Source organism: Podarcis gaigeae, assembly GCF_964106915.1.
Source record: "Podarcis gaigeae genome assembly, chromosome: 8".
NCBI classification, from domain to species: Eukaryota; Metazoa; Chordata; class Lepidosauria; order Squamata; family Lacertidae; genus Podarcis; species Podarcis gaigeae.
In genome coordinates, this window is record NC_139684.1 from 31130544 (window position 1) to 31141655 (window position 11112).

At 39.7% G+C, this 11112-nt stretch overlaps 1 protein-coding gene across 3 annotated transcripts in view; it reads right to left on the minus strand.

Moving 5' to 3' along the window:
* Positions 1-1222: 1222 nt before the first annotated feature.
* The window catches only part of URI1 (URI1 prefoldin like chaperone), a 46590-nt gene continuing 36700 nt past the window's right edge, over positions 1223-11112 (minus strand). For all 3 annotated transcript variants that reach the window (XM_083750515.1, XM_083750517.1, XM_083750516.1), the window contains 6 exons: positions 10789-10849; positions 9630-9807; positions 6832-7102; positions 4981-5123; positions 3353-3611; positions 1223-2016 (listed from right to left, as the gene is read on the minus strand). In XM_083750515.1, coding sequence (XP_083606641.1) covers positions 1828-2016; positions 3353-3611; positions 4981-5123; positions 6832-7102; positions 9630-9807; positions 10789-10849 — 1101 coding nt within the window. In that variant the 3' untranslated portion in view covers positions 1223-1827. The remainder of the gene's footprint in view (positions 2017-3352; positions 3612-4980; positions 5124-6831; positions 7103-9629; positions 9808-10788; positions 10850-11112) is intronic.

Consider the following 11112-nt stretch of genomic DNA (forward strand, 5'->3'; position numbering starts at 1 on the left):
CCAGTCATGCTACTTTGTCACCTGAGGCAAGCTCCTCTCCAATAATAAAATACAATAAAAAAAATCAGAACAGCTAAAAGGTTTGCTGCTGTTTCATGACACCCAATATCAGCTGCTTGAAACAGTAACCCCACTCTGCCCAATGGTAGGGCTGGTCCAAGATTATTTAGGAACACAGGAAATTGCCTGGTGTCGGGTCAGATCAAACTATTTCTCCATCTTATTCTGACTAGCTGCATGCAGCATTCCAGGTTCTTGGGCAAAGGTCTTTCCCAACACCTAATCCATTTAGGTGCCAGGGGTTGGACCTGGGACATTCTGCACGAAAAGTGTGCTTGACAACTGAGCTGCAGCGATTCCCTTTGCCTACCGTGACTAAATTCCGGGGGGGGGGGGGGGGGACAAAAAACAAGTGTAACATGGAAAAGTGAACCAAGCTGAAAGGGGAGAAAGATAATTTGCTATTTTGCTTTCATTTTGTTTATTTATTGGACTCATAGTTAGGCCCACAGCTGTCAGGGCAACTAACACTACACAAATTTTTACTCCCACCCGTTTGCCTAGGCTGCTGCTCCTGCAAGACATACTGTATAGGCCTTGGTTTTGAAAGCTGAGAGGGAAGTCCCCTTGTGAACCAGATCTGGTTGCTTCCCAGTTCATGAAAGAACTGAAGCAGGTGGTCTTGTATGGATATTGCAGCCAGCTCATTGATTTGTGCTTGGATGGCAATAGGAAACTAATGCAACACTTGCTTGTTCTTAGAAAGGTACGTGGACTAAAATCCTGCAACCTGACCTAGTGCCATTTGCTGCAGGCAGGATGCTGCCACAGTGTGCAGCTGGATGACTGGCCTGATAGACTGCTTCCTTTTGATTACATGTCCATGCTGTGTCTTGTATTCAAGTTGCAAACTCTGAACAATAACGGCACAGGGTCGATTGCTTCCTGGAACAGCCCACAACAACAGAATCACATTTTTGAATGCACAATGGAAGGGGAGGATCTCTTTGGGGCTAAACCTCCTTTAGTTTAGGGTTAAGCTCTTCTCCCCATGAGCACGTAATTTCCATTGACGTTAATAGGTGTTTCATACACAAAGAAAAGAAAAGAGAGTAAAGGGCTCTGTATTGGAAAGGTCAGAGAACATGCTCAAGGAATTTGGAACTGAGAAAATGTTTCAACTCCACTGTATATAATAACCCAAAGGAGAATGCTTTCAACATTTCAGATTTTTTCTTTTTCTTTTACTTGAAAAGTGTAATTTTACAAAATACCATTTTTTCCATCAAAGAAACATCCCTGCAAAGTACGCGAACACAGCGTTCTGTTTCATAGAGTTTATACAAGTTATCAGAGGTTTTATGCTAGTAGGAAAGAAATGATTCGTCAGCACAGACACCTAAAAGCAAACCCTACAAAACAATGGGGGATATGAGCAAGTCTTAAACGCTAAAGCAAGTCATGAAATATAATTGTTGGCTCTATTTGAAAGTTGCAAAGTTTCTTTCAAACGACCCATATGGTATGTAGAACATCACATCTGGTACAAAACTGCCTGTATTTAGGTTTAAACACACACACACACACACACACACACACAGCCTTATGAAGATTATTCTTTTGAAAATTATTCCAAGTGCTGTTATCGTAAGGCAAACATATACAAAGGTGCTGACTGCATACAGGGATATTAAGAAAATAAGAAGAATTTTGAAGTGTTTTTTCACCGATTTTTTTTAAAAGAAATATCATCAACAGAGGTCTAAACATGAACAGTATCAAATCAACGCAGCCTGCCGTTTTAAACTTCCATTGTCTAAGCAGAAACTAGGTTTTCTGTTGCATTCTGGCAGCTTTGAATTTTGAAACCCTCTTTGTAGTTTCTTCTGAAGCTTCAGAAAGAACTTCCTCAGATTTTCGCTCCAGAATGGTAGGCAGGGCAGGGTGAGCGATTACTGGGTGTGGTGCTGAAGCAGGAGACAAAGGCTCCTTCTCGACAACAGTCCCCGAGAAAGCCTACAAGGAAAGGAAACCTTGAAAGTAAGCTTATAGGTTACAAAGTGTATTAAAATCACTCTCTCTTTTAGTCAAAAATACAGAAAAAAACTCCACAAAACCAACAGCAACTCCCTGCAAAAGAAAACTGTCTAGCTTCCTCAAAAGAAAACCAGAAGGAGTGCTAGTGTTCTAAGGAGAGATATTCATACCTCTATGTACGTTTTGGAATAAGAAAAAAAATGGTCTTCAAGAACATAAAAACAGATGATGCAATAGTAAATTTCAGCTCTGCAACTGATACAACTTTGCAGATTTGGGGCCTGTCAACATTTCAATCATATTGCACTTTCAAGGTTTCATATTGTGCCTCCTTTAACTGCTTCAAGCTGACACCTGGTTTACGAACTACAAACTATTTTGCGTGCTGACATGTTTCCCCCCTGTCAACATCATCACAACAGTTAAGTAATATTTTATAGAAAGTGGCAGACAAGCTCAATATATTTTTAAATGCCAGAAGACTGCGAGGTACATTAGGGAATTGTCCCCTTGCGGACTGCCTTATGTTAACTTATCTGGAGGCATCTGGCTGTCCGCTCCAGGAAAGGGGTCCCTGGATCAGCTGGTCATTTTAGCCTGATCCAGCATGGCTCTTCATATAGTAGGCAAGATGTGAACAAAATGCTAAATCACAGATTTCCATTGGTCACTCATAGGAAGCAAGGCCTAATCTAAACCCTCTCTTTTCCCGTTGTGATTATGTGCCTCTCCCAATGAAAAAGTCTCTGTGCCTCCACTCCTTGTGCTGCTATTAGAGGTGGGTGTCCTCTGAGCAACTTACCCTGCTGCCAGAGTATCCCTTTTTTTCCTGGCCCCTTTGATCCATTTGCCCTCGAGAACAAGGCAAGAGAGAGTGCAGAACTCTCCAGTTTCTTACTAGTTGAGGAGGAAATCTCAACTAAATCCTAAGTAAACGTACTTCCCCTGAAATGGTGGTGGTTACTTTCCAGTAAATGCATCTAGGATGGAAGTGCCAAGGTTCACAAGAGAGTGTTTTATAAATGGTTTACCTGACTTAGGAAAGAGCACTGACAGAGGCACCTGTGCTCTAATCAGACTGACATGGGGAAAAGGCTGCCTTTGTGAAATGCCCCCGGCATGCCTTAGTCAGAAAGAGAATAGTGTGCCTGTAGATGAAGGAATGCACATTTTTGTTGTTCTGCCCAAGGAATAAGCTGGTGACAGCTAAAGAGACAATTTACGAAAAATGAAATCAACATTAATAAGATTTCTAATTTGTCCTAATGTTTTCTCCTAAAAAGAAACAATAAATGAAAGAACCCTCTCTCTGTACCTCATACAATCCTGATAATGGCAATGGTTTTTTTGAAAGATGCTCCTGCTCCCCCTCTTCTTCCTCCACTAAGATTCCTTCGCTGTTATCACTGTAGGTACTTTCATCATAGCTCACACTCCGCAGAATTCCTCGTCTGTCATCAAACTCAGCAGTGCTGCTCTCACTGGTATCACTACAAACACTGTTCTCACGGCTTCGAGACTTCAAAATTGATTTACGAGGGACATACTCTCCATTCACAACATCAACAAAGACTCTGCAAAAGGAAAATGTTAGCTTTAATAAACCATGTGAGAAGGGGGGCAGAGAACCACATGACAAATTCACAATAATTTCACTGTCTTTGGTACAAATTAATTATGATGACTTTGCCTAGTCAACTTTCTTACTGAACTCTTGTAAAAGATGCAAGGTAGGTGGATTACATTCAGCAACACAACAGTTACCCTGCCCCTTTTGAGTGGCTACCTATCACATTTCTTCAGGAGTGAACATCCTTATTAGAGCTTTACAAAGACTTGTATTTTGCAAAATGAAACTGGACACCACCTGAAGGAACCTTTTTATAAACTGACACTGTTTTTGCTTTTAATAACCAGATTTGACTTCAAATTATCTATCATGCTCAAGAGAATATAATGTGTGGTTATTGAAGTGAAAGAAGATCTGAAAAACTTGTGAGCTTCACAGGCTTGGCAGAGGGTGGAGTGAGATACAGAGACAGAGAGAGATCATGGGTCCACCAAGTTCTGTATTGTCTATATTCTTGCTAGCAGTCTCTCTTCAATGTCTCAGGGTTTTTCCAAGCATCATCTACCTCCAACCCTTAATGCAGCCTTTCCCAGCCTGATGTCCTCCAGATGTTGTTGGACTACAATGCCCATCAGCCCCAGCCTCCATGCTCAATGGTTAGGGATGACGGCACTTGTAATCCAGCAACATCTGTCAGGAATCTGCTTGAAGAAGGCCGCTTTAACAGGAGATATTGAATACTGAACTGGAACTTGTGGCATGCAAAGCATAAGCTGCTGTAAAGTCATGGGATGTTTTCTCAGTAGCTTTGCCATGGGTATGATCAGTTGCCAATAAAGTAAATCACTTTAGAAGAATAAGGAACATGCCACCCCAAAGTAGTTTAGAAATTTTTCAGCTCTGAGAATTTCTGCATTAATACACTCACAGGCAGATGTTTTGTTTTTATATGAAGTGATATGAAAACAATATGAAAACATTAATAGAAGTAGCAATTAAAAACAATATGAAAACATTAATAGTAATATCTGCTAAATGCCCTAAGTAGGTATAGCAGCAAAATGAAACACAAATTGATTGTTTTTGCAATTTTCATAATGGCCAAGCCATTTTTAAGGAACCATTTAACTGAATAATTGAATAATTGTCAAATATGAATAATACAGAATAAGTGAGATATTCCTACCAGGTGCAATTTGGCATACAAAAGGTTCAGGAATACATTATATAATTTATATTAATTACATGGAATTAAATAGGATTAATTATTAGCTGTGGCCCTCTGGCTCTTGGTAGATTACCAACTGTTCTAGAGCTATACTATGCAAAATGAATCACACCCCACCAAACTGTTCTTACTACAGGTGCCATACCGATAAATGTCTGCTGGTGTTTTGATGCTGGGCAGTTCTGTAGCTGAGTGCCCATTGCCATTGCTATTCTTTCGCTTGCGTTTTGCCTCTTCTTTCTTCTCACTGAATTTCAAAGTAGTATTTTTTCCTGTGTTTATTCGTACCTGAGGCGGAAATAAACATTAGTCATAAATAATCAGACTTTAATCAAGCAAAGACAGCAAAATATCATTCTTTAATCAGCTGAACAAACAAAATATTAAAGTCTATGGAACCCCCATATATAGGGGTGGTTTTGGCTGCAATGCTAAACTGTGGTTTGCTGTTGCCTGAATAAGCCTTGGGCTTGTTTGCTCCTACCCATCCACTCCTCTTTGGCATAGCTGTGAGAGGTTAGAAGCTTCTGATTCTGTTTTCAGCTAACAGTGGTTTGTTATGTGTGGACCGAGAAGTGTGGTTAGTCTTAACCACAATTTGTCATGGGTAACTTCAAACAAGCCAATTTCAAACCATTGTTTCTGAAGCTGGCTTGTTTAAACTAACCATACTTACATTTAACCACACTTCTGGGTTTGGATGACATAGCAGGCTGTAGTACACCACAAGATAGCAAAATCTAGACGCACCTGGGCTCCCTTGTTTAAGGTGACCTGAGATGCACCACTAGCCATAGGGAAATCCACTATGAAAAATCTAAATAAATTTCAAAACACTAATTCTATTCAGGGCTATAACCTAAACCAAATTTAAACAAAATTGTTGTTCATCAGCTATGAGAGAAAGCAGCAAAGGGTTAACTCTTCTTCTCAGTCAGAAGGCTGGGGCAAAAAACCTGGATGTCCTAACAGGAGAGGCAACTCTTCTCATTTCACTTTCTGCCTCCAATTTAAATCTGGGAACAAAGCCAGCCTTTTAAAGAACAGCTCCAATATACCTTCCCCATCTCTCCTTAATTATCATATATGGAGTAGGAAGGAAACATTAGACCAGCACTGATCTGTTCTCGTCCTCAGCACTGATCTGTTCTCGTCTCAGCAATATGGCAGGAAGAGAGAAGAGTGTCCAGGCTTCTTGGGATATACCAATGCAAATCTGCAGAGGTTTAGAAAAGAGTTGTAGTACTAACAATTTTTTTCTCAGGCATGGGGATAGCCTATGAGTGATGGGATCCTGCCTCCACCAACACTGAGGGCAAACTGTTCTATCCTGAACTCTTTCTGTGGATAACTTAGTCATCTTTCTGTGGATAAGCTGGGTTAACATCTCCAAAGAAAAGGTGGAGTAATGGGATTTCTTCAGTCTTTCAGCTCACCCTGGAGTTTACATTCTAGATGCCAAAGTGTAAGAAAATGCAATAAACAGCATTACCATCACACTCCATCAACATCCAATCATACCAGGTCCTAGGTGTACCTAGGTGTCCTTCTGACTACTCTTTCCAATGACCTGAACTTGGTAGGGATCCTCTTCAGATAGAAAGCAAAGTTTGCCTTATCTTTTAAATGAAGAGGCATAATCCCATTTCTTGCCCTCAAAGCCTACTGAGCAGAAAGGACATTCCTGGTTAAGTCCATTTCCCATTTTACCTAAAGCCAACAAGATTTTAAACAGTTTTGGGTAACATGTAGATTTTAATACCATATTCTTTTCACGTGTGATCTTTTTAAGTTTGAAAGCAAAGAGTTTAGATTAGATATGCAAAAGCCCCCCTTTTACCTAATCATTTCATGAGAATACAACATTAGTTAGAACCCTAAATAAGCCTGGTCTCTCGACATGTAAAAGTAGCAGCGTATTACGCAAGAAAAGCATTACAAACTGACAATTCAACAATCTCCATAATATGAATTCAACAATCCTTGCAATACAAACCCTTTTAGGTTCCACAGTATGAGAGAAATATATTGTCGGTACGGCGTGCTCAGCAATGGCTGAATCATCCTGATCATCATCACTGCAATAATGATTTGGGCCATTAAGCTGGTCTCTGAACACTTCTGAGTTGGTTACTTTTTCCTGGAAGTTGCCCTGAGTATTAGGTTCTTCCCCCCTATCGGCCATATTCACATCTGTCTTTTTTTCTTCTCTCTCTTCTTCAGAGGAGGAAGTGTCTTCTCCATTTGCCTCAACAGCATCAGAGACCCTAGTGTGGGGATGGGGAAGGATGAAATTCAGTTCCAGTTCAAAGCCATAGAATAAGCATTTAGCTGATGCTTGGATATTTTTAGGGCTTTCCCTTCTTTTGCAAGATATGGACAACTATCTTATTTTTACAAACACCAAAGAGTAGCATATGCACCAGAGGCACACTTGGTTTGTACTGGAAACTGGACTTCTAGTGTTGCAGCACTGATCTGCTATAATCAGTTAGAAGCTGAAATTTGACAAGTAGACTGGACTTAACTGTCAGGGGTCCTTTACCCTTTACCTTTTTTTAACTTGTTACTTATGCAGATACTAAAGACTTTTTTCTTTTCTTTTTTGGTTAAGATAGCGTTCCCTGAAGCATGATCAAGTCTTTTTATGGAATATTAACTGTACAATTGTAGAAATGCTTTTATTGTTTTAGACTTTCTATATTTTGTACTATCGCTCATTTTATCTTATTATACACTGCTTCAGTAGGTTCTGGCTGTGAAACGGTTTATAAATCTGCAAAATAGAGCAAATAAACAAATAATACCCAGTTTCTTGTTTACCATGTTGGCCAACCAGATGCCTCTGGGACAGTCACAAGCAGTACATGGAGGCAACAGTTCTCTCTTGTTGCTCCCCTGCTTACTCTCCTAAAACGAAGAGGCTTCATATAGCCATCCTGACTAGCAGCCACTAACAGACTTGTTATGATTTCTAATAGTATGCTCTGCTGCTGTGGTGAACAATGAGGACGTCCATGCCATTATTTCCAATGTCACCAATTGTTCCTATGTACCAAGAAACCACCAAAAACTTCCAATTATTAGCTTGAGGGGAAATCTCATGAGGTTTTATTACAATCGAGCAGTATACAAATTTTGCTAAGTAAATGTTAAGTAAAATTACTGAAGGTTTTTTAAAAGTTTGCCCCCCCCAAAAAAAACCTACCTACTCCACATATATTTTGGCACTTTTTGCCCACCAATTTCTTCTTATTACTTTCTAATACAAGTTAAATCCAGCTACCTGATGGTTCTGGAACTTTGGCTGCTGCGTGATCCAATCTCATCCTCAAGACTCATCTCAACTCTTTTATGGCACAGTGCTTTGAATTTATTTGACTGTGCTTTAAGTACAACTAAGCAACTGTTGTTTTCTTTTAGAAAGATGTTGTAAACTCAATCCTGGAATTCCAGTATGGTCAAAGGCTCTACCTGCACTACTATGTTGTAACAGTTTACTTCCCCTGAACGGTCATTCCTTTCTCCCTATAAAGAATCACGGGAATTGTTGTTTGGTGAGAAACTTTAGGAGTGACCATGGCTCAGTGGCAGAGTATACACTTTGCAGAAGGTCCCTGGTTAAATCCTTAGCAACTCCATTTAAAAGGATTTAGTAGCAAGAGATGGGAGAGAATTCCGTATGACCCCCTGGAGAGGCATTTTCAATCTGAGTAGACAATACTGTGGTAACTGGATACATAATGTGACCTGGTATAACAGAGCTTCCTATATTCTCTATGTTCTCAGTGTCCTCCGCTTCACAAAATTACAAATCCCATGGTTCCCTCAGCGGAATGAATTACTGTAAAACTAATTTAAGTCTATGGTGAAAATATGTGTCAGCCAGAAGTGTGAGCCAGAAGATTCCACACTTACTACTTAAATGATTACATTCTGCTGTCATTCAAATTGGGGTGGGGGATCAGGAAGTAAAGGGGATGGAGAAAAAGTTTAATGCCCAACACTTTTTGGACTCCTTGGGAACTTCATTTGGGTGCTCCAAACGCTGACGTTCAATCTCTTGTTATATTGTCTCTACTCTCCTTCTGCCGTAGCAGGAAAGTGGGGACAGTATAACATTGCATTTTTTTCCTCCTACCATTTTTCTGTCTGCTCCCTCCTTCCCCAATTTTCCTGGGATTTCCCTTTTTTCACTATCAAAGTGACTAAAATGGGTAAATATATATTTCTGTTTATGCACATCAGTACCCAAGCCAAATCTACTGTATTTGCTGGTCGATTTGTTTTTATTTAAGCAGCAACCTCATCCTGTAACAAAGGAAGATTACAGAAGTTCAGGTTTTCCAGATGAAGAAAAGAACTTTGAAACTTTCTTTTTGGTGTGATTGGAAATGGAAAATGTTGCAGAAGCAGAAAGTCATGAGACTGTGGGTATAATAATCACAGAATGTCAGATATACAAAATGCAACACTGCATATGGGATTGCAATGCACTATAAATTTGGGTCAGGCTTTGTTCACCAAAAAGGAAAGACCAGGGAGAGTGTTTCTAAGTGCTAAGCATAATTCTGTAGCCAGTCCTAGACTCAGAGAGAATTTCAATGCATGAGATAGTGTTCAAAATATGCAAGTTTGACAACAACGGAAACACAAATCACCAATGTCTTTCCCTGTTTGAGAACCCAGACTTGATTAAGTGGAAAAGTTTGACTCAATAAATATCCAAGCTTCAGTCCTACAAATTCTCACTTCTTTTGAACAGAATGCTCCAACCAACAACTGTTAAGATACCTGTCAAGTTCACCAAGTATCTCTTCTTGTCTCTCTAGTTCATCTAGTCTGGCCCAAAAGTCTTCCTCCGATTTCAAGTCCTCACTGGATTTTTCGCCAGTTCCATTTTCTTGAAGATTTGCCTCAAAAGCAAATGTTTTTGGTTTAGAATGAGGTTTGTGAGCAATTCTGTGTTTTCCTGTGTAATAAACAAAGCAAGAGATTTTTAAAAAAATTATATTACCATCATAATACAAAGGAAAGGAAAGGAAGCAAAAAGGCAATTGTAATGAAGGACTTTGGATAAAAAACATTAAAAAAATGTTTCAAATTACTACTAAAGTTTTAAGTAGCACCAATGAACTATATAATTGTCGCATAGCAAAAAGTACCTGATGTTTATCCAAATGCCAAAATACATGCCACCACCCCCCAACCCCCCCCCCCCCCCAGGAAAACAGCATTTCTGGGATATTTTCAATGTAGTAACTTTACATCTGCTATATCAGAAGATAAAAAGCTGCCTTATATTAAGTCTGCCCACAGGTCCATCTAGTCCCATGGTGTCTACACCAGTGTTCTTTTGCCTTGGGTCCCCCAGATGTTGTTAAGACCACAAGTGCCATCACCCATGACTGTTGGCTAAACTGGCTGGGGATGGTACGAGTTGTAATCCAACAACAGCTGCGGATCCAAGGCTGAAGGATCCACAATGGCTCTCGGGTATGTGAGAGTTTCTTCTTTATTCCTTAAACTCTCTACAGTAGATGTTCATTTGCTGCTACTGGACTACAACTGCCATTGCCCTTGACTATTATTCATGCTGGCTAGGGCTAGCTAGCCACCCCTCCTTTATAACATACTCCAGTGTGTATTGGGGAAATGATGAAAAACTGTATAACAAGTATGTCTGAGAAACTTATTCTGGACTCTTCAAGGAAGAGGCACAAAAATTCTATTTATTTTAGCTTGGTTATAAGGGCATCACATTAAATGATGCATGTGCCTCAGTTTATAAATGTATCTTGCCATTTTCAGAAGTGCCTAGAGAAACATAAACTTACACACTAAGTCACTACATTAAATTGGAGACCATTTGGTTTTCGTATTAGAAAAAATAATATAAATGTGAAACACAGATCCCACAATGGTTGAGAACATTTTAAAACCGCACACTCACCTTTTGCTTCAGTGCCATTACTTTCAGCAACTTCTCTTATATCCACAAAATCACCTGCTGCCTAATTGGAAAAAAATGTTAGAGTTATCAAGTATATTTGATAGTAACTACTTGCTAAGCATTCACATATCTGGTTAGCTAGTGGTAAGTGAGCTTTGGACTTCTGTGTCACAAATGGCAGTTGCCCATGCTATGTAGCAAGCAAAATGAGGGGAGTTTTGAAATAGTTTGTGGTATGACATGGGATGGGTTTGTTTCTGATCTTCAAAGACTAAGGTTATAAATCCTTCTGGGTCCATGCCAGTCTTAACAGCTCCTGGTCCT